The sequence below is a fragment of the Danio rerio genome, chromosome 12 (genome assembly GCF_052040795.2).
Source record: "Danio rerio strain M-AB ecotype USA chromosome 12, GRCz13ab, whole genome shotgun sequence".
NCBI classification, from domain to species: domain Eukaryota; kingdom Metazoa; phylum Chordata; class Actinopteri; order Cypriniformes; family Danionidae; genus Danio; species Danio rerio.
This window is the reverse complement of record NC_141032.1, coordinates 25,033,273-25,057,418: the sequence shown is the minus strand read 5'-3', so window position 1 is coordinate 25,057,418 and position 24,146 is coordinate 25,033,273. Positions and strand designations below refer to the sequence as shown.

At 33.6% G+C, this 24,146-nt stretch overlaps 1 protein-coding gene across 39 annotated transcripts in view; it reads right to left on the bottom strand.

Annotated features, from left to right (window-relative positions):
* The window catches only part of ablim2 (actin binding LIM protein family, member 2), a 142,930-nt gene that overhangs the window by 21,062 nt on the left and 97,722 nt on the right, over window positions 1-24,146 (bottom strand). For 2 of the 39 annotated variants that reach the window (XR_015504091.1, XM_087276279.1), the window contains exons 7-18: window positions 20,963-21,050; window positions 17,800-17,858; window positions 16,811-16,861; window positions 15,938-16,015; window positions 15,682-15,825; window positions 13,717-13,749; window positions 12,945-13,062; window positions 9,419-9,637; window positions 4,876-4,977; window positions 4,016-4,069; window positions 1,786-1,829; window positions 468-573 (exon numbers count right to left, since the gene is read on the bottom strand). Coding sequence is in view for 11 of the 39 variants with exons in the window: in XM_087276279.1 (XP_087132405.1) it covers window positions 468-573; window positions 1,786-1,829; window positions 4,016-4,069; window positions 4,876-4,977; window positions 9,419-9,637; window positions 12,945-13,062; window positions 13,717-13,749; window positions 15,682-15,825; window positions 15,938-16,015; window positions 16,811-16,861; window positions 17,800-17,858; window positions 20,963-21,050 (1,096 nt within the window). In the remaining 28 variants the exon portion in view is untranslated. Of the gene's footprint in view, window positions 1-467; window positions 574-1,785; window positions 1,830-2,585; window positions 3,917-4,015; window positions 4,070-4,875; window positions 4,978-9,009; window positions 9,091-9,418; window positions 9,638-12,944; window positions 13,063-13,716; window positions 13,750-15,681; window positions 15,826-15,937; window positions 16,016-16,810; window positions 16,862-17,799; window positions 17,859-20,962; window positions 21,051-24,146 lie in introns of those variants that run through there. The other 37 variants (XR_015504103.1, XR_015504101.1, XR_015504095.1 and 34 more) reach the window with 23 other exon arrangements.

The window sequence follows — 24,146 nt, the reverse complement described above, 5'->3', positions numbered from 1 at the left end:
TTAATTAATATTTTTTATTATTAAATTAAGTTATAATTACAATAAATACATAAATAAATAAATACATACATACATACATACATACATACATACATACATACATACATACATATATAAAAATGTTAAAACGCCCAAAGTCAATGTTCTTACCCCTCTTTAGAATACATATTTTTTGGCAATGAAAAAAAACACTTGTTCAATGACTTCTAAATGAATGAATTTATAATTTTTATAATTAACTTTCCTAGTTAACCTAATTAACCTGATTAAGCCATTAAGTTGAATATCTTGCAAAATAACTATATAATTGTACTTTATGGACTGTCTTCATGGCAAACACGGAAAAAAATAAATATTTAATTTACCATCATCGAACAAGCTGATCAAAGATAATACCAAAATGGCTGCTGAGTGACCTGACAAGGTGTTATGTTTGTGTTCAATAGATTTTTAGATCATCTACTCACTGGGTTGAGACATATCAGTGGGCAGGCTGTGTGTGGAGGTCCTGGGGTCTAGCTCTGGAGACTGTCCATCAATCTCAGTCTTCAGGTTCATCCAACTGGTCCTGGTCTATTGACAAATATAGACACATACCAAATAATAAGTTTGAAATATAGAATAGAAAAACATATAACTTTATGGTTATTAACCATGGTTTTAACAAAGAAATGCTAACTATTGACTAATTAACTATTGAATTTGTAGTTAAAACATAAATTATTACTACAATTGTATTATTATAAAGCCTTGGATAATGTCCATAAGGTTTGATCAAATCTCCAGTTATAAGTGTATTGTCTTATAGTGTATTTTAAGTATATATATATATATATATATATATATATATATATATATATATATATATATATATATATATATATATATATATAATTTTTTTTTTTACAAACAGAAATAATATAATATAAGGCCACATATATCATCAAATTGTAGAAAAATATATAATTTGAATTATATTTTCCATGGAAAAATATTTTTTTTTAGTTCTGACTAATACACTAAAGCACATGGAAACTTGATTGTAGTTGATTGTAGTCTCAATTGTAATGTGATATTTGGTAATAATTGGTAAGTTCAAAAGTTGCAAGAGAAATTAATTTAAGTATTGTTCAGTTTAAAATAAATTGTAATAATTTTATGATTACAATTACATCTTGATTACACAATCATAAACAAAAAGTAATAACATTTTAAAGGTAATAGAAGTAAATATGAAATTACATATAGCCTACAGATGCAAGTGGATCAAGCTAATTGCTAAAATGAGCATAAACTGAAAACGAATTAGCTATTTCATACAAATTTACTACACTTATAAAAAAAAATGCAACTTTAATTTGATAATTTGACCCGGATTTATTGTGAAAATGTATTTGTAAAAGTTTATTTGATTTGTAGTAAACTTATTCTCAAAAAACGGTCAAACAACTTGCTCTACAAACATGTGTTTATGACTAATAACAGGTAAATATTATAATAAGAAAATGCTAGTTTGCAACACCAAGCAGTATAACAAGCTGTTTTTTACAGTTAAAAATCAATGGAGGTGAATGAGACCGGAAATCTAGAGCCAATATAGTTCCAATCGCTGCATGGTCATTAATACCAATAATAATAGAAGTAATATTGACCGCGCAGCCATCTGAAAATTATCAACTCAAGACTTACAGTCTTATTCACTTCAATCAATCAATGTTTATTTTACAAATCTGCTTAGTAGCTACTAAATACACACATCGATGTTTATACAGATATACAAATCACCTTTCTGTCTACATCATCACCATCTTGCCAGGAGGTTCTGGAAGCTGCAGCACAATAAAAAACATTAAAATACATCCTAGTTTCACTGTCTGAGAGTAGGTTACCAGTTACACCATGCAAGGTACCACACAAACTATAAAATAATATACTGTCGCAATCAAAAAAATCATATAGGGTATAAGTAGTCTGATTGACAGAGTTCACAGTGTTTGCTACAAGAAAAAAAAATGTGTACAGAATCCACAAGCAAGTGATCAACCAAACACAATGTTGAATCAGGGTTCAAGAGGAAAAAAAGGCCAAAAGATACAACGAATCCAGTGATTAATTTCACAACCACCCAATCACAGTTAGTGTTATAGATGTCTTTAAACCAATCACAATGGGTTACACAAATGCCTTTGACATTTCACCAAACCGATGAGTGACACAGACACCCAACATTGTCTAACATCTAAATCACAAGACACATGATAAACTATACTGTAACTGACAGATGATTATATGTATGGATGGACGCACAAAAAAAAAAAAAAAATCATCTCTGAATGCTGTTTCCATGTCTGGATTAACCAATAGGAAAAACTGCAAAAGACATGTAAATCTTGTTGATGAAAACATTGTATCAAAGGCATTATTTACATTAAACGTACACAAATGTACCATTCAAGAGTTTGGGGTAAGTAGATTTTCATTATATATATATATATATATATATATATATATATATATATATATATATATATATATATATATATATATATATATATATATATATATATATACAGTACTGTATATTTTAAATATACAGTTTAATTATTACCCCCCTGAATTATTAGCCTCTGTTTAACAGAGAGAAGATTTTTAAACAAATTTCTAAACAAAATAGTTTTAATAACTCATTTCTAATAAATGATTTATTTTATCTTTGCCATAATGACAGTAAATAATATTTGACTAGATATTTTTCAAGACACTTACATACAGCTTAAAGTGACGTTTAAAGGCTAAACTAGGTTAATTAGGTTAACTAGGCAGGTTAGGGTAATTAGGCAAGTTATTGTAAAGTGATGTTTTTTTTCTGTAGACTATCAGAAAAAAAATATAGCTTAAAGGGGCTAATAATGTTGAGCCTAAAATGGTTTTTAAAAGAAATTAAAACTGCTTTTATTCTAGCCAAAATATACAAATAAGACTTTTTCCAGAAGAAAAAAATATTATCAGACATACTGTGAAAATTTCTTTGCTCTGTTAAACATCGTTTGAGAAATATTTAAAAAAGAAAAAATCAAAGGGGGGCTAATAATTCTAACTTCAAGTGTTTAGAATATATATTTAGAATATGTAGAAAGAAACAGAATACAGCTATTTTACAATGCAATACTTCTCATGACAATTTATTTTTAATCAAATAAATTTGGCAATAAGACATTTTGAAAAATATTTTTGAATAAATAAATAAACTTTTTGATTAATATTATTATGGTATTACATCAAATTGAATAAAACTGACAGTAAAGACGTTTAGAATATTTACCAAAACATCTGCAAAAACTGCTGTAATAATGCTGAAAATTCAGCTTTGCTATAATATAAATAAAATGTAGCGTTTGTTTTAAAAACAAAATACAGCCATACATACTTCTGGTTACATAATTCGATATCTCCAGAAATGTACATCGGGCAATGTTTTCAAAATGAGCCTATGTTGCAAAATGAAGTTTTAAAGTACATTAAACCAAAACTCTTTACTAATTTTTTTTAACAATTTGTAACAAATTTTAATGTTAAATAAAAAAAATGCAGCATTGCCAAGCACACGAGATTTAAAAAAATCTTACCCTCCACAAACTTTTGAAAGACAGTGTACTGTATGTGTAACATCAAATGCATACAAAACAATTATATGCAGTTAATAGGCTCATAAAGCACCATTAATAATTGTTCGGGCTAACCAGAACATTCTTTAAATTAAACCTGACAAATATGCATGAAATATGACCCGCTGAAGGTGGTCAAGATGTTCGCAGATGTACAACCAACAATAAGCCATTGACTGTGTGAGAAGTACCTGGTTAATTCCAACCCTTTTCAAGGATTTGCAAAACCTACAAGACCTACTTTTTTGAAGCTGAAATGGAAACCAGCAGACAGAAAGGAGGGTCAAAGGTTACAGTCCCATGCATAACGGCATGCAAAGAAACATGGCTGTACGGAGACTGAACTGTACCATGCTGTTTGTAGATAGGGGGCTTTCTATAGATATTATCTTTGACTTTAGTCTCTGTGAATGAAAGACAAAGAGAGCAAGAGCATAAGAAAGAAGATGAATAAAGAAGCATGAGTTAATAGAGGATGGAGTCGGGGCAAAAGGAAAAGGCAGCAAATGAGCTATATGAAGATTCCAGATATCGTAATTCATTTCATAACCATCCATCATCATGTAATGTTCATGCAATGATCAAGCTTTGTTTTGTACGAGATCCTCAACAATGAAAAACGGGGTTGAAATATAAAGTCGGAGTCACATAAATAATGAAATCTCTCTCTTATTTTCATCTCGGAAGACAGAAATGTCACCTAAAATGATCTAAGAGGAAAACAGGGAGATAAATGGTGTAACTACAATGACATAATGTCTTAATAATTGACAGCATGTGTCTCTCTGCGGCTTGTTTAGGTCATCCCAACCTCACGTCTGCTTCGCAACCATTACTTCAAGAAGAAAATCAGTCATTTAATGTAACACATGTGAGACATTTTAAGAGCCGTTTCAGCCTGTGCCAGTGTTGGAAACAAGACGTCATTACAAAAAATGGGCAGAAAACACATGAAACTAATTATTGGGTTTATTTTAAACATGTGCAGTGATAGTAACAGGTTTGTTTCGTGTACTAAAAATAGGTATTCGTGCACACTAATGAATTAGAAATGTATAAAATTGATGATTAGGATCTTTAGAGAAAGATCACAGAACAAAATGAAAGTACAATATGAATACAGATGATTCAGTCTGCCAGATTTCTTTCATAAACTGCAAAGAAAGGGAGACAAAACCTGCTGATTTACCAAAAGAGTTTTAGGGCTTACCTGGGATATGGAAATGCCGTGGGGCTGCCACATATGTAGACGATGGAGATTTGCCATCAGAGTAGGTGGAGAGACTGGGGGTACTGCGCCCACTTTCACTACCTCGGGGGATAAAGGTCATGCCAGACGTGGAGAAGAAAGGAAAAGAGAACAAAAAAAGATGTCTTATATCTGACATTGTATTGAGTCTTAAATGTACTATCAAACCTCACAATACAGCCAGCTCATAGTATGACAAATCTGTCTTTGCAATGTGAAAATTTTAATCTTAAGACTGTGAATATAATTAAATAAACTTATGCTTAATCCCGCTACATTGCGAACTGGTTCAAATTCAATTGTAATTTTTGACTTTACACAGATTTGAAGATGTTTTGTTAATTATGATGAAATGTATTTGTGTTTGAATAACTGAATCTAATATAATCAAATCAAAAAATGCTGCATTTATATTACAGCAGACACTCAAGTTACCAGTGCTTTGGTTTTTTAGTCAATATGAATTGATATAAATGTCTGGCAGGCTGAATTGTGACATTGCTATCATCATAATCTTCACATGAAATAAAACAGCATTTAAATCATACTCTTTCACCAAACTGAGATTAAAGGAGAGAGAGAATCTGTTTTTCAGCTACACGCTAAGGACCAGATATGCTAACAGTTTGTGCCAGCACAAACCCTCCTTTGACCTGATAAGACTTCAACCTATCATTAGGAGATACAGTATGGGCAGGGGAAAGCAGGAATGAAAGCAACCTAATGAAAGTAAAGAAGCCCTGACAACATTTGCTTTTCAACATTTGCGAGCTACTGCATAACAGTACATTTGGAATGCAACCCTTGACAAGAGCTGCCAAATATCATGTGATTTCATCTCTGTCTTCTGTGGTTAGGTCCAGATAACAATTTGTGCAGAAAGTAAATCACTGTGGCAGTACTTTTTCCCTTCTAATTACAAGTTGTGTTTTTCTTTTCATGTGTCAAAGTAAGGATCAATCTACAGGTTATTTACTGCTCTAACACGTCATTAAGTTTGCATTGTTTGCAGAGTTTTTTTAGTTTGAAAGTAAATAGGTTCAAATGGCAAGAGTTCCTGTTGGACAAAAGTAACTCTGGCACTTTTGTCCCTCAGCTAATAGCCATACCTTATTTTTCACTTCCACATATGAGTTTGGTGTTTCCACTTGGATATTTTATAAAAATGAATGCATACTTTCGATAATAATAAAACAATCTAAATAAATCATAAATACATTTAGTATAGCTGGGTTACTTTTGAAACATTTTGATGGAACTGAAAAGTTAAAAATGAAAACAATTAATCTATTTAAAAAAAAAAAAAGATAAAAGACTTCCACTTATGTGTCAAACTTCTCAAACCAAAGTTACTCGCTTGTTTAAATCATCAAGAACCACAGTTTTATTTACTTCAATGCAATACTAAAAGCAAAAAGGCACCTACTGTATGTATTTGATGGCCTAAGTTTGTATTATTTCAAACTTTGGTTAAATATTCCCTCTAGAACAACGATACCTACTGATGGTCTTAGGGCCGGGACATATCAAGCCAACACCAAATAACTAGCACAAACAAAACCAACTGTGTTATCGACTTGCGGTTGGTCCAGTCTGGCCCAAAAAGCTGCCTGTGAAAACACCAAACAGACGGCAGAAGACTGAAATGACTGAAATGTGTGTTTTCTCATTCTCAGGGAAACTGGAAGAGAATATGTACACAGAAAATGCATAAAAAACAGCATTTAGTAGGCTTACCATTTTCACAGTAATTGTCACTCACCACAGAGGGATTTGATCATGCAAATATGTCTGATAAGCTAATAATTCATATTATTTGCAAATATAAAAAAATGTAGTGAAATTACAGCTAGCTCCTCTGTGTTCCCTCTTGACTTGAAATGTTTTCTTGGTTACATTGTTTAAATTTTTTTGTTCTTGCACAATGATTCATTGCTAAATAGCCAATCAGAACTCTTTTCAGCCGACAGCCAATGATGAATCAGGCCAACTTCATGTGGCGTTAACCTGGCAAGAGGTGATGTGTGGAACACATAAAACCAACTAGCCAAACTGACACTGAACGACAGCCTGACGAATTCCAATGGCCTAGTATTTTAAGGCCTTTATTGTATGACAGATATACAGTAAACCAGTAAATGTACTGTACCAACATAAATACATATCAGCTAAATCAGCTTAAGATTGTGAATTATGGTCAGCTATTCATTCATTCATTCATTCATTCATTCATTCATTCATTCATTCATTTATTTTCTTTTCGGCTTAGTCCCTTTATCAATCTGGGATTGCCACAGCGGAATGAACCGCCAACTTATATAGCATGTGGATGCCCTTCCAGCCGCAACCCATCACTGGAAAATATAGTCAGCTAAATATTGTGAATTTGCACTAATTTGCACTTTTTAGTAAATTAGGTCCTAATAATGGTGAAAAATAAAAAACATATACATCTAATTCTCTCATTTTCGTTCTCTGTCTCCTTTTTCTTTTCTTTCCTTCACACACACTTGCAGCTGTCCTTCAGACACATGCACACACCATTTAACACACATTAAACACTCAGTGCTGTTAGTAAAATTTCCCCCAGTATCAAGGAAAATTCTTTTACTCATCTAGAGCTGGGGGAGCAGGACATTGTCATAAAATACACCAAACATCACAAATCACAACGATGGAGCACACCATGGAGAATGAAGGTCTCAATGCTCCCCATAGCTCAATAAAATACTATTTTATGGATTGTGCATCCCTTTTGAATCCGCTGGGTGTAATGCACCATGTATTTTCTGTCTTCAATCTTCATTTAGCCTCAGATGGTGATATGGGAAGATCAAGGCAAGATCAAGGTTTTGCATTTGTAATGAAGAGCCGATTTTTTCTTTTGTGGCTCCTTCACCATGAAAAGTCAATTAGACAGCTAACTGAATCATAAACGGCACACTCCAAACACAACCTCAATGTACTTTCATGCTGCATTAAAGGGTTGCCTGGAACTGCACAAGGCCCTAGTTTATGCCACTGTGCCTGGCAAACCAACCCGAAATTACAGCTCAACTATTTACCCCTTTAATCTTCTCCTGCGAACTTTACTGAGTTCCCGTTCTCTCAAATTCTTGCAGAGAAACCACAAAACCTAAATCTGTATCCTGATTTATAAGCAGTAAATATAAAGAGTTTTCTATTCTTGTTCTCCAGTAAAATATAGATAGAGTTCCAGGTCCAGTTCCAGATACTGTATAGGTCCCTAAATATTTGGATATCGACACAAGCCTAACATTTTTGGCTCTATACACCAACACAATGGATTTGAAATGAAATGAGTTACAGACTTCAGGCTGTAATTGACTGCAAAGGATTGGCAACCAAGAAATAAAAAGTTAAAGCTTGATTTATAACTCTGTACTTTTGGACCCTTTACAAGTGGGAGGCACATATGCAAACTTGTGTAATTCCCACACCATTCACCTGATTTGGATGTAAACACCCTTAACCTAAAGATGACACTCTGCAATTATATAAAGCCAAAAATGTTAGAATTGTGTCGATGTCCAAATATTTATGGACCTAACTGTATATCAACATGTAAAATATAGAATGTACTATACACACAATATACTTCACTACATTTTGATTAATGGTCTCAGACCTTTGAACTCCTGCCTGCCTGAATATATATGTTAGGTTAAATAAAACACTTGAATAAATGCTAAAAACTGAGAAATGAGAACCACAAAGTAAATGGTAACACTAACACAAACATACAGTTACTTTAAATATTAAACCTATGGTAAATAAAATCACCTTACCAAACAAAACACAACATCAACTACAGTACAACAAATAAATGCATACTGATGCTCACCACCAACGTTTACATGTAACATGGGCATAAAATTACAGTTTCAGCTAAAATTTAATGAATATATCCACTGATTCTCCATGCATTGGACATACAAACTTTATATAGACAAAACCAGCAAGCATATCAATGGATTGGTCCAAGGACTGAACCTTGTGGCACACCTACAACCTCACATCACTGTAATAGACCGGTGATACACAGTGAAAGAGAATCTGGTTTTTAGGGTTTACCGTGAGAAGGCAAATTGAGGTGCAGGGCTGTCCTAGGCCTACTTTCAGACTTTGCTTCCTGTCTGAATCCTGTCTCAATTCCTGTTCAGGAAAGGTGGATGAAGGATAGGGTAGTAATTTCATGTCTGCAATTCACTAGTCCTTCAGACTGAATGCAAACAGTTATTAAACTCTGAATTATTAGGCTTGATCCATGCTTCATTTGTGTTGCAATTTAATACCAACGGCAGGAACTTCATGCACATTAGTGTAACTCAAATTCTTATACAGCTTTTTCACTTTTGCACTCGTTCATTATTAATATTGCCCGGCAGGGGTAAATCTTGTACCAATCAAATCCAAGCACACAGTTAAGTGCAGTTTGTGATAAATTGGTACTGGCAAAGGCCTGCAGGCAAAGCTGTGGTACCTCTGAAGTAAGGGATGTAGTTGTGCTGCTGGAGTAAAGCCAGAGTAGTGGGGTTGAGAAGCAGGGCTGCCTGGGGTGTGTTTCTACCACTGCTGTTGTACAGAGGCAGCGGGGAGGAGCCTCTGGCACTACCATGGGCACTACTCCTCCCCGAGGTTGGTACAGAGAGCAAGTGGGAATTTTCTGGCTGGGTGGTGTATTTGATGCTCAGATACTGGTCTAAGCAAGAGGCCCAGTTGGTCCAGGGAAGAATAGAAGTAATATAACATCAGCAACTATACTAAGAACTAAATGATTTGTGAATGTCTTTGTTTCTAAATTTCTGCATCAAATCAGTTTTAATGCTTTAACTCTGTTGCTTTTCAGACTGAATAAATGATTTGGAATGTTTCATAACGATTCTTATTAGTATGCAGCACAATATGAGTTTGTGTTCTGCTTTAATAAACATACACTACCATTCAAATGTTTAGGGGGGCTGAGATTTTACTTTTAAAAAGAAAGCGCATGAAAACCAATGTTCATAAAATAAAAACCAGTTTCAGCAGACACTACTCCAGTTCAGTGTCTCACAAGCTTTTAAAAAAATAATTTTGAGACTTGAAATTCAAAAATCACATTGTAAGTTTTAGTTTTTTTTACAGTTATTAATTTTACTGTCAATATATAGGCTACTGTAACACATAATAATGCGCAGGCAGGGTTACACCAGCTGTTCGTAAGTTCTTTCTTAAACTGGAATGTTAAGTCCACACTAGTGGCTGAGTTATTACTAGCTAGTTTATGACTAAAGTTGTTTTTACTTCGGTTGCACCACATACTTATACTTTCGCCTGGCACTGCATTGCACACCTCTGCTGACTGTGCATGCACCTCGAGGCTTTTATACTTGACACGTTCGCAGTTGTGATATTATTTAAAACGACAGGGGGCAGTAAAAAAAAACTGACCATATTGTCAGTTTCCAGAACTACTTCATTTCATTAATATTGTTCAAGATTTTTAAACTAATTATTTATATTATTTTTATAAATTATTTTAATCATTATAAGGATTTTTATAACCATTTAAGATGTTTTTAAATCAAACTTTGATGCATCACTTGCTTTTGTTTAAATCTCTGACAGTTTTACCCATTAAAGTTTATTAAAATATTGAGGACAACGGAATATGGGTTGCTCTACAAATATATTTTTATTATGGCAAGAATAAAAGCAAAAAAGTACACTTACTAAAAAATTCTGATGCTCCATAAAAAAATAAAGCCTAGAAAAACAGGCCATCAGTATATTGTAAACAGATAGGTTCAAATATTCCTGTCCAGTTATCAAAGAAATAATTTGTTCCTTAATTTTAGTTTTGTAACTATTAAATTGTTTTAAATTCAAAATTGTAATATATAGATCAGTATTAAACCTATGACAGGTGGAAAAACTTATTTCTGTAATTGTACCCTGGTCTTCACTTTTGCCATGACCTCTTTTGGCTTTTACAAACTTATCCCTCAGGTTTTTCCAAACCTTTTAACAAAAAACTTTCCTCCTTCCTACTGTTGCAATTTCTAGCAAAGATTGATGATCTGGTTATCCCTATAATCACGGATCATAAAGATGTCTGTACAGTCATAGTTGTGATTCATATTTAACTCAACAGAAACGCGGCGCCGCGTGAACTGTTCGCTCGAGTCTCAAAAAAAAAAATCATGTGCTCTGCCAGCCAAAATCATGTTGCGCGCACCCAAATCGTTCCTCCTCAAAACACATCGATGACGTCAAATTCGCAGTGCACACTCAAACGAACTAGCAGACGCGTCGAGTATAAACCAGGCTTGAGGTAAACCGTAGTTAGTAGGTCGTAATCTCTCTGTAAAATCATGTTTAGTCACATTAAAAGATGTAATATCCAATAAAAAAACATTCAAATCATTAAACTGCTTTAAAATCCTGCAACTAATCAGGGTTTCTGCAGGTTTCACCAAGTTAAATTTAAGACCTTTTAAGACATTTTATTACCATTATGAATTAAATTTTAGACTTATAAAGGGTTAAACACTAAGGATTTTTGGAATATATTATTATTTGCCCTATCAAAAAATATATTATAATTTCATACATTCACTAATACAATAATATCTTAATTATAAAAAAGTTAATATTTTAGATATGTTTTGGCTAAATGATTTAAATATTGTTTAACAACAAGCAATCTCTACTTTTATCTATACACCTATGCACCAACATAAACTTTCTTTTTAAAAAAATGAACAAATGTTTTAAAAGTATTTAAAAAAAACTATAAAAAACTAAATCTATGCACAACAATCTGTCCATGTCGGTGTTCTCAGCAGTAAATACATGGAGCACTTTTAAACAAATGTTTTTGTTAGGAAAATAATTAAACCATTATGATAAATAGAGTTAAAATACAAATTTTAATAAAAAGTTTAAAGTTTCATTGAGATGGATTGTTGGTAATTGTATGGATTTTGGCCAGATTGGGTAGCAATACATGAACAAAGAAAAATTAAGACCTGTTTAAAAAAGATTTAAGACCTACAACACAATATTTCAGAAAATTTAAGAATTTTAAGGACTAAAATTTAGATTTAGATTTTTAAGACATTACTTTTAAGCCCATTTAAGTAACAACTAGGCTACGTTTTAAGTTGCGCACTTCTGGTGCAACCGGCCCCAAGCCACTAAACCCCTATTTACAAAATGTGAGAAAAACAAGATCCCAGTAATTAATCTTGAGTGTATTTTTGATTACTAACTATGATTCATCAAGTACCAAGTTAATCTATTCATGCCAAATTATGTTATTGTTATGTCTTGTTGTTATATTCTACTGTATATTTAAATAAACTAGAAAGAACAAAGCAGGATTGGTCCAAGGACTGAACTTTGTGGTACACCTACAATCTCAGGAGATTTAAACTATGTGTTTAAAATGAATCTGCCCTACGTCCGATACAACTGTATGGATCATTTGTCATCTCCTGAAATAGGATCCATATAGAAGTGTTTACTATAATTGTTCTCTGACAGAGAATAAGACATTTTTTTCAATCTAACAATTCAGGATTCATGATGTTTGATGGTAGAGCTATTGCTTATAGTGCTATAGTGCTATAGAAGCTGCTCCCAGAGATCACAAGAATTGTCAAAATATGCTTTGCATAGTCTGTAAATCTTGTTCCAAAATCTCTGAGCAAAGAATCTTCACAAATCTAAACACTGCATTTAAAAGATGTTACATTTCGATCGGTGACCCTACATAATTAAATTACTATTATTATTATTATTATTTATTTTTTTATTTTTTTATTTTTTTTACTGACCAGTAAAACCTTTCTGAACTTTTGAATGGTAGTGTAAATATATAAAAACACACAGTATATAACTGATAAATATACACAGTGCAACATTTTAAATAATAGTGTATGAGGAAAATGATAATGTTTACAGCTCCATTACATTCAAATCATTTAAAATACTTATAGATAACTGCATATGTGGAGGGATACCTGGTCTGCTGTAGGTCTGTGGTGAGCGGGAAGGCGTATAGCGACCATAGCCTCCTAAAGAGCTGTTGGAGCTGGGGCTCGAGGGCCTCCTCTGACGGGGAGACTTTTCCCCATCTCCCTACAAGCAAACAGACAATATTCAATAAAATCAAAATCTTCATTTAGTCTAGTAAAAGGGTGATCACTATGGCAGTGGAGACTACACATAGGAGGCGACTACAAAGCTGGAAAAGAAACACAGATGCAACCAGTTTACAATAATCAGTCCTAACTTGTAATAGGCTGATCATTGAGAGTCTGACACCACAGAGTTTCAAACATGGAGAAACATGGAGAAAAACAACACACAATACCGCGCAGTTCACTAAACCACAACTATTCACAAATTATGAGGAAAACAAGGCCTCGTTCATTAATCTTGCTTGTGTTTTTAACTAGTTGATCTGGTCCATCATGTAACAAGTTTGTTTATTGTGATTAAAAACAAACTTAAAAACAATAAAGCAATACATTGGTCCAAAGATTGAAATTTGCAGTACACCTACAATTTCAGAAAGGGACTTCCCTCCTATAAAAACCACCCAGTAGTACACCTATAGTCTATAAATAACAATAAGTATAGTAAAATAACTTAAATAATGCATAAAATTAAATAAATATCAGAAAAGACTTTTCCTGTGCATACAAGTACACCATTTGACTGACATGATTAGTGAACGAGACCCAATGAAACAATAACACGGCCTGTTCCTTCATGTCAGCTCTACTGTACCTCAGTTGGAGTAGGCGTTAGTTGCTGGGGTGACTGTAAACAAAGAAAGCAAATGAGTAAGATGAACTGAAATGCAGTGATCGGTATGTTAATGAAAAATGAGATTTACTGAAACTCAATGCTTTAATGAATTAGTAAAACAATAGCTGCTTTTCCACTATAGTGCCGATTGGTTCTAAGAAGAGTTAGTTATGGTTCCTGTTTTATTTGCACCTGAGCCTGCTATGGTGTGGCATATATACAAACCATTCTCAGCCCAATCTTCTAGGCACAGTTAGATAACATCCCAATCCGTGCTAGTAGAGCGTGTGCGTGTGATGTCTACATTCTGTTGCCAAACTGCCATTCTCCATAGCTGGCTATTTGGAATATTCAAATATTTATTAAGGGTTCAAGTGTAGCACTGAAACACTATTCTACAAGTAATTCTTAGAAAAGTCCAAAGGTCTCCTTTATGCTCTTAAACTCTTCTGATTTAAAACTGTAAGTCATAGAGACAATTTAGGCAAATAGTGCTGTTATACCCTTTTCGTCTATCATGTCACCAAGGCTTGCTCCAATCGGTCTGATGGAAGCACAGTGGCACAAAACACAAAAATCGCTCATAACTCCTAAACTGCTGTCTCAAGTGCCTTATTTCTTTGGAATCCATTGGCTCAAGTTCAGCAAGCATAAGATCAGGCCACTAACCTTGCAAACATTTCTATTATTTTGCATTTTTTGGAAAAAAAATACTCTTGCAAACTAGTTCTAGGTTTTTTTGCTTAGTCTCAACGAATCCAGTGTTGTACAAATACAGTATACACCTATTAAAGGGTCATTTATAAAGCGGCCATTGCCAAATATACCAAATGTTCATTTATGACCCATAAATGAATACTCTGATCTTCATGAAATTTGACATGCACATTCCTAATAGCTTGCTAAAGTTGCTATCTCCCTATAAGTGGTGCTATCATGTCAATTCTAGGCAGGGGCAGGGGTGGGCTGAGCCCACCCAAACATCTGTCTTACCCACCCAATCATAAAGATAGCAGTACATACTTTTATTTGACTTTTCTTTTGTACAATTTGTGATCCGATAAAAGCAATCTAGGGTAGGCTCTGGGTTAAAAAGTGAAAAAAAGGGGATCTGAAAATCATAGCGCAACTCCAAACAGCTTGATTGGCTGTAAGTAATGGTGCGCTCGACAATTGTGAGGCTTGCTTGCTTCAGTCTATATACTGATCTATAACTAATAAAAAGTATTTTTTGTATTAATAATTTAACTAACACTGGCTTTCTATAGCAATGTAATGTAAATGGCTAAAATCAATTTTTTATTGTTGATTAAAGCAGTCACAGAGACTTCCTAATTGATACATGGGACTTCCTAATTGATACAAATTACATTGCAATTGCTGTTAAAATATTAGAAAAAAAAAAAAAAAAAAAATATATATATATATATATATATATATATATATATATATATATACATACAATAATTCTCAATATTGTTGTTTACAATACACTTGCTTTATCAAGGCAATGACTGATTCATTTGTATTTCATTATTTAACTCAACTCATCTTTATTTCTTACAGTGTAGATTGTGTTAAAGCAGCTTAACATAGAAATTCTATACTGAAACTGTCAGTCCAACATTAGTACAACCTGAAAAATGAAACTGTATCTGTGCTGACTGGACCAATAAAACAGTTAAGCAAAGAGAACCATTTGAGACAATAGTGGAAAATTGGCATGTGCTTTTTTTGCTGAAACCAAATGGAATGATTCTGGATGATGAGTAAAGATGATTAGACTGAAAATGGCACAGCTGTAACATAAGAGTACATGCTAAAGCCCTTTCTCGAGTCAATAATTTTAGTATAAATCACCTATAAAGAGAAAAAGATGTATAAAATAAGCAACATCAAATACTGGGGATATACAGTATATGTTACTTCCATGTGTGTTTGTACCTCTCCAAAAGTCCTGTCCTCCACAGGATAGCTCACATAGGGCGAGTATGAAAGCATGTCAGGCCTGTCAATGTTGTAGATGGCTTTGATTTTAGGAAGAGCAGCCAGATCCTTATAATCCAGAAGTTCATCACCCAGTTTTGCCTAAAGAAAGAGCAACAGTCATTTGTAGCCTTGTGTGTTGGTGCCCACTGGTGGTGATTTTGAGCAAATGAAGAGTGATGCATTATGGGATTAATTCCAGATGTGCTCTTACATAGATAACTCTGCTAGGGGAGCCTGAGGCGCTGGAGGCTGGAGCAGAAGTGATGCTCTCAGAGGAGGTTCGCGTCACCTGCAATAAATAAAACAAGGTGAGAAATATAAAAAAGTAAAGACATAAAAAGACATTAAACCATAGGAGATCAGCAACCAAAAAGACTAGAAATTCTAGCGCGTTTTATTGACTTTTTACTGTAACCCTGGATGAATTAATACTCAACACAAAATATTTTTAAAAAGAAGGGTAAAAAAAGTTCTTTGCTAAATGGATTGATGTTTTTTATGTTGAATTTTAACTGCAATTGTTTTTTTTTTATTTGTCTTGTTTTCCTGCAAAAAATATACAGTATAAACACTGCAGTATAATATAAAGTATTTGTAAAAGAAAAAAATACTGTTTTGACACATATTTTGTTCTTATTTTAAGCATAATCTTAACATCATGGTCAGATTTATTAATATATTTATTTTATTAAATGTCTTTTAGTTATGTATATTCTCTAAAATATATATACTCTGAAATAAATATTTGTAAATATTTCACATAATTTTTTCTTTTAATAATTAAGGTCATTGTATTACCATCAAACATCAAGCAGTCCAAACAAACAGAAACTCTACAGAGAGCCTGAACAATATTACAAATGTTTTGCTGGATTATTAGTAATGCATTAATGGTTGAATCATTTCTTTTCTAAACTCAGTTTAAATATTTGACCATACAATCTTTCTTTCCAGATTTCTACTGGCTAGGTGTGGCATTAGCCTACGGGGCGGCCCTTTCTGGACCCCAGCGAGCGTCTATTAAAGCTGGAAGCGGGTCGGGAGGTAAAGCCCATGCAGAGGGAAAGGGCCGCATGACACAAACCTGCTCAGGTACATGAGAATGGAGATCACTGAGCTGAATCCGCACCTGTTTCTGCAGGGAAAGGCTTGTTACATACTGCATATCACCTTAGTTTAAGGTATGCAACTAATGTAGCTGGATTTCCTGTTAAATGACTTTGCATAATGTGTTTTTGATCATGTGAGCAACCTAAAACCAGAGCTCGTTTCTAGTTTGTAACATCAGACACATGTGCTGCTGGCAAATTTTTGGGGCTGTCAATATTCTAAATGCTTTAATCATGCAGTTCACAAACCATTATAAAAAAAACGCACAATATTTTAAGCTTTAGCTGAAAACAGTATCATATAAAGTACCTTAGAATGAACTAGATCAGCTGACAGCATTTATAGACTATTTGCATTGTTTTAGTTTCCGATTCACTTCAGGAATAACAAATATAGTTCAACCATGTAAAACAAGTACTGAACACAATTTACACAGAGCAGTTGCATGTCACTACAGAGAGCAGATTGTGAAGGATAAAATATTTTATATTTTAATGTAACTAGTAAAACTATACATTTTATACATTGTTTTTAAAGAAAAAAATATTTATAAAGTAAATTAAATATATATTAAAAAATTAATTATATATATTTTTTATTCAATAAGGCATGGTTAAGTATTACACAAATATGTGCTCGATCTGCCAGATTCAGACAACTGGAGTTGATCATGAGCTGATATGAACCATCATGGAGGCACGATCAAATGTATGTTTTTATTATTTCTAAACAATATAGTTCAGTGCAAACATTCATCTACCATCTAAAGGGCAGATCACCCACACATATTGCTTGACATCCTTCACGAGCATCAATCGTTAATTAGGAGTGTCAAACCCCCCTTTTTAAATCGCACCTTGACTGTAATTATACTATCATCTCACCAATATCATCTAGGCTCACTAAAATACAAAAATTTGGCATTTGTATTGTATCACCTGATAGTTTTACAGTTAGTTTTACCTTGCTCTTCTCCTCCATACGCGCTGCCTGTCTGCAAGGAGGATGCCAGATGGTAGAACCTGTAAAAAAAGAAGGACAAAAAATAAAGTTGACACCTCAATGGTCAAATTTAAGTGTAAGTAAGGGATAATGTACCTCTAGGCGGTTGTTCTAGCAGAGTAAAGGCTTCTCAGACTTTGTTGTATAAGTCTGCAGGGCTTTATTCTGCAAAAACCACTAACTAGATGTACATTACCCTCCCTGTTACATAGCGAATTGTCACAAAACTAAATAATCGGATGCAACTCTTTTGTCTGAGCTTTATTCACTTATTAACATATTTATCAATCTGATAGAAACAAAAACGGCTGAATGCAGCCTACACTAACCTACTTATTGAGTCACAAGATGGCGCCAAACAGTCAAGAACAGCAGCATGAGAGATAATCATATCATAAAGCATATAAGTTAATATGGAAATTAATTCAATTGCAGTCAAAATTATTCATAGTACCCGGATGAGCCTGCTATTAGTTTCAGTGGTTGTTTTCTGGGAATACCATATACCATATATGGAATGTCATGATTAACCAATCAGAATCAAGTATTCCAGAGAGCCTTGTAATAATTATGTATAAAAAATAATTAATGTCTTTGTTTTAAATATTATTTAGATTTTTTTTAACAATCAACATATAAATAAATAAATTATTTAACCAAACAAGGTAATGATAAATTAAACAAACATTTTAAAAAATAGTACCACGACTACAAATTATGTAGATTTTAGACATGATGAAAGATAATTTGAGCGCACTAAAATTTTCTCTTTATTTCTCTTAGTTTTCTCTTTTGACATGACTTTTCTTTCTGAGGAATTTGCATGTTCATAAAAACCGCAGTATAAACTGGCACTCATAAACTAAGTAACTCCATAATTCACCTCTCAAGTGAGTCAGCAGTCTTTCATTTTATTTCAGCTCGATCGAAAAAAAGGCTTCTAACTGATTCTGCTTCTTAAATGCAAAGCAGCGTCAACATCTGACTATAAATCTCTGTAAACGAACTGCAGTGCAGTGGGTTTGTTTGCTAAATCACTGTGCAGAGTCTAACAAAACACTGAATTACTCCAAGGTTGGAGATAGAACACAACAGAAAACAAAAAATAAATGCCAACTGTGTATTTTCTGCGTTATAATTTATTACGGATCAACTATGGAATTTACAGCTTTTATATGAGCTTTTAGCTCCACCTGACTGACTGTTGCTTTTGCTCCTAAAATGCAAAATAAAACTATGCGGTCCTGTTTGTGTCAGTACACTGAGAAAATTCACTTTGAACCAATTTTTTTTTAATTACTGTAATTTGTTACAGCTAAATTAAAGTTCAACTCAAGTTATAGTTTTGACTTGGTTGAAAATGAAAAATGTATTTTGGCATTGATCAAAATATTTAGGAAAAATACATGGACTCAAAAGGTAAATATTAATTTTAGTCCATGATTATTTAATTGAATTACTTTGGTTCGACTTGAAATTAAAATGCAAGTAAAATTGTTCTTTAGACTAAACTAAGGGTATACTATTGCTAGTTTTTTTTAATAATGAGGTAAACTACCTGCTGGTGCTTTCAGTATGGCTATAAATTAGAAATATTAGAAATACATAAAAACTTGAAGCACATAAATGTACCTTTTTCATGTGGTCACATGAGATGAAAACTCCTGGTTAAAAGTCAAATATTTCTTTGAGAAAAATTAATGTTTTTAAGTTCACTTATGCCAAGTTCAGACTGCATGATTTTAGCTCTATATTTGACCCACCAACAGGTTTTGAGAAATTAGAGACAAATGCCTGAACTCGCAGGTATATCAGTGCTCGTTCACGCGACGCGAGTGATAATCACACAATGTGAGCTATTAAAGATGCAATCTGAGAGAATTGCCGACGAGTCGCTAATGCCTCTTAGATCTTTGGCATGCTAAATATTTGGAGCTGTCGGTGATTCACATCATGCCGTGTGAAATGTGTTTTGACTGAAAATAACATCAGCCATTTACCTATAGCCAATGAGAAAGCAGCACCCACTAGTATAGATATCTGCAGGCCAGCAGGAGGTTGGGGGAGAAGTTAAAAACCTTATTTTCAGTTTATTTGGACCCAAGAAATGAAAGAAAAACTTTCTTTCTGCAGGAGCACCCATGTCTGTTTGAAGTGTCAAGTGAGCAATAACACAACCGGGTCAAAAAAGAAAAAAGTTGAGGAGAAATTGCTAATTCCCTTCAAGCCAAGGTGAGCAAATATGTACATTTTCTACCCCATTAAAGGCTTGTTTCTTATTATGTAGTTAAAGACAAAAAATTTACTGTGCGTTTGTGGTTGTGAGACGTAGTTTGGACAAAGTTGGCTGCGATTCTTCCTATTCTAAAGTCATGCAGTGTGAAACCCCCTGTCACTGATCCATCTTGCAGTGTAAACAAAGCAGTGAGAAAGCGCTAGCCTAGATAGTCATTCAGTGTGAAAACATCTTTGACACGAGTACTTTGAAAATCATGCAGTCTGAACTTGGCATAAGGGGGTTCGTTTCTTACTGAAAGTTAATTGAATAAAATCGGTTATAATCAGAAACCATAAATTTCACTTAACCCAATATAAAAATGTATTTGAATAAAATACACAGTAGTTTACATTTTTTCAGTGTACATTAAATGAAAATCACTGATACATATGATTCATTTATCCTCATCAGTAGTCCTCAACTGTGTCTGAACTGCCTGCCTGTCTAGTTTTATGGTCTAAATTTAGAGAACTGTACAGAAAACAACTGTTTCCTGCAGCAGTCTGACACAAATCATCAAATCAAAATGCATCTCCACAACAAATCAATGTTCTTTATATTTTTAAACATTACAAGCAGATTTGGGAGACACAGAGACAAAGTCACTCATGAGACTATAAGGCTCCATCAATTAAACAAAATAACTGTGAACATTCACTAATAAGGGCTTTATTTGTATCTAGACAAGATATTCTATAATGATAGCTTTCATAATTTGTTCCACTGAGTTTATAAATATTATATTTATATATAAAAGAGTGTTTTATTGTCACATTAAGAATTCTGCATCAGATACATATCCAAAAACTTTCAATATGTGGATTTGACTGAATTTCGTTTAGCTACCTTGCAGGTACATCTCCTCCCCTTCCCCAAACATCTGGTCACAGCGAGCACATCTGGCACATGTGGGATGGTAGTGTTTTTCTCCAGCCTGCAAACAATAAACAAAGAGAGCTCGCATCAGACATTCAACCCAGTTGAAGGCATAAAGAAATAACTTATTAATTCATTTGTACACAAAACATAACTCAAAGTTATTTCATAATTTCATTTTCATCCTCCTAACAAAGCAATTCATTTATTCATTTTTCCAAATAACTGCTGTTATGTAATGTGGTGGCTGAAATGCAGCTGTGATGCAGTTGCATTATGCATAAGCTGAAAAAACATCTGCACTAGCAGTGTTTGTACAGTAGAGGGAACACAGACTGATGAGCTGTTGATGCAAAGATTCCACACTTTACTTCTTATGGTCACATTCATTTTATGTTTAAACTTTAACCAAACCATTATCTTCAAATGGCCTTTAGTATTGCTTCTGTATTGCTCTGAAAGAAATCTCATTATCATTCTATAACACAAGAGAATATGATTACCTTTTAGACATACATTTTTCAAGTGCAAAATCTAATTAAAAATCTAATATCTAATTAAAAAAATAACTATTTTTTATTATCTCATTCTTAGTATGTCAATTAGTATGTTGTGCATTCAGGGTACAACAGCTTGTCACTATATAGTTTTCAAAATGGGCTTTTTTTTACCCCTAAAAGTTGCATTTTAATCTGGTAATATACACACAACGTATTACCTTGCACTATTTGATGGGAAAGTGTAGTGTAACCACAGTCCTTTATGTTGCTGGCCAAGTGACAAGTTGCTGTTCATCTAAATGTATGGTTTCAGCTATTTTTCCAGGGAGATAATATGCTGTAAATGAATACGGATGCACTAATATTTGTAAAACAATACAAAAACTATTGAGTTGATGTCTTATATTTTCTCTAGTGTATCATTAATCAATCTGTCAATCATTGCACTGTTACTTGGAGAAATACTTACATTAGTATTACTTTATACTGTAGTTCTCTTAGTTCATGTCATTCTAACTAAAAACTATTAATATTAAATAACACATCTAGGCCTGGTTCACTTAGCATTTACGTGTAAAACAGAACCTAAACATACATATAAACATTTTTGTTTTATATATTTTCCTACAAATCTTACTGAACATATCAAAAAATGCTGTGTCTTGGGCTGAACTCACTCATAAATATGTGATAAGAATTCTGTCAGTTCTTAAAGAGTTTATTAAATGAGCAAGACTTCCTTCTTTGCATGCAAAAAAAAAAAAAAAAAAAATGCTGCAAGGAGAAGCTAAATCCTAAAAGCCCCTATTATGATAAAAAAGTATGATTGAACATTCTGTCTTTTTGATGGTCATATCTTGCTATTTCATGTCCTGTTTTTGGTTTATTCAGTTGTCTTAGTCTGTGCTGCATTCACATTTCAGTTAAACCTCTCTAAAGCTCCATCTGCACACCAAGGTTAACATTGCAGCGTTCACTGTTATTCAACCTGCCATGCGTGAAAACACTTTTAGCTCAGTCAGATTGTAACTTTGTATTGTACTTTTTAAAATATGTCGTGAATGTTCTCCAGGGCTGAATTTCCTGGAAAATGATGTATCTTAGTTCCTAAGAGTGTTCTCTACATGCAAGTTTACATTTCAGAGTGCATTTTTAGGAATGTTGGAAACTCATTCTATGTGCTACTCAGAAGTCGCTTCTACTTAGGTTTGCTTTCCATTTTCAAGGTGCTAAAATTTAATCTTATGTGGAACTGCATCTTATACGTCTAACCCAATAATCGTCATCTTATAACAATTATGTATAAGCAATTAAAACAATTATGTAGAAATATAATTAATTTGAAAGACTGGCAAATTACTTTTAAGGATTTAATTTATAATTTCATAGGGAAAGAGTAAAAAACTGAGTGACGCGATGGGGCAGTGGGTACCAGTTACTTCACAGCAAGAAGGTCGCTTTTTTTGAGCCTCGGCTGGGCTGGGTCAATTGGCATTTCTGTGTGGAGTTAGCATGTTCTCCCCGTGTTTGCATAGGTTTCATCCGGGTGCTCCGGTTTTCCCCTTAAGTCCAAAGACATCACTGTAGGTGAATTGGGTATGCTAAAATTGACTAGTGTATGTGTGTGAATTGAATGTGTATGGATGTTTCCCAGTGATTGGTTGCAGCTGAAAGGGCATCTGCTGCACAAAACATATGCTGGATAAGTTGGCTGTTCATTCCACTGTGGTGACCCCAGATTAATAAAGTGACCAAGCTAAAAAAGAAAATTAATTAATAAAAGAGTAAAAAAAAAACCTCTTTCCCAGCCTGGTGCTGTATTGCAGTTGGAAGAGCATCCATTGCATAAAACATGTGCCAGAGTAGTTTGCGGTTCATTTCGCTGTGGCAACCCCTGGTAAATCAGGGACTATGCCGAAGGAAAACGAATGAATGAATGAATGAATGAAAATCTGCCAATTACCCTGCATGTGACCTCATAACTTTATATTCTTACAAAACCCCTCCAAAGTACTCATATATCTACAACAATTTTCAGATACTACTTTAGTTACAATGTTTTTGGGAAAGAGAACATAAAATTTGAGATCAGTCAAATCATTTTTAAAATCTATTAAGGCATACGATGCTTTTGGGAAACAGCCCTGCATGTTAGTAAAGGATAAACATTTTTAGAGTGGTCTATCCACACTGAGAGAGTGCATACTTTTAAAATCTCATTCACCTTATTTAATTGCCTAAGATTAATGTCAAGCATATGTTATTAACCTTCATTTAGTCCTAAAGGACGCTTCTATAATCATACATTTTCAGCATGCTGTCACACTTCTTCAGTCAAGCTGCTGATTTATGTCATTTCAAGTGCGTCATAATTACCTGCATTGGAAATCTAGTGCATCACTCCTCTATTTCAATGCCTATCCTCTTTGAAAACAGTTACAGTCCTACCACATCAAATGTCATGACATTTCAGGTTCATACATAACATTCAATAAGTGGTTCTGAGTAAACTTTGGCGTTTTCCATAAGAACAGTTCCACAAAATAACATCAAACCATTAAAAAAAATCCTTCATACACACCACACCAAATAAAACTCTTTACATTTGATTACCCCAGTACCCAGACGTTGTCTAGGCTTGTGAATTGGCATTA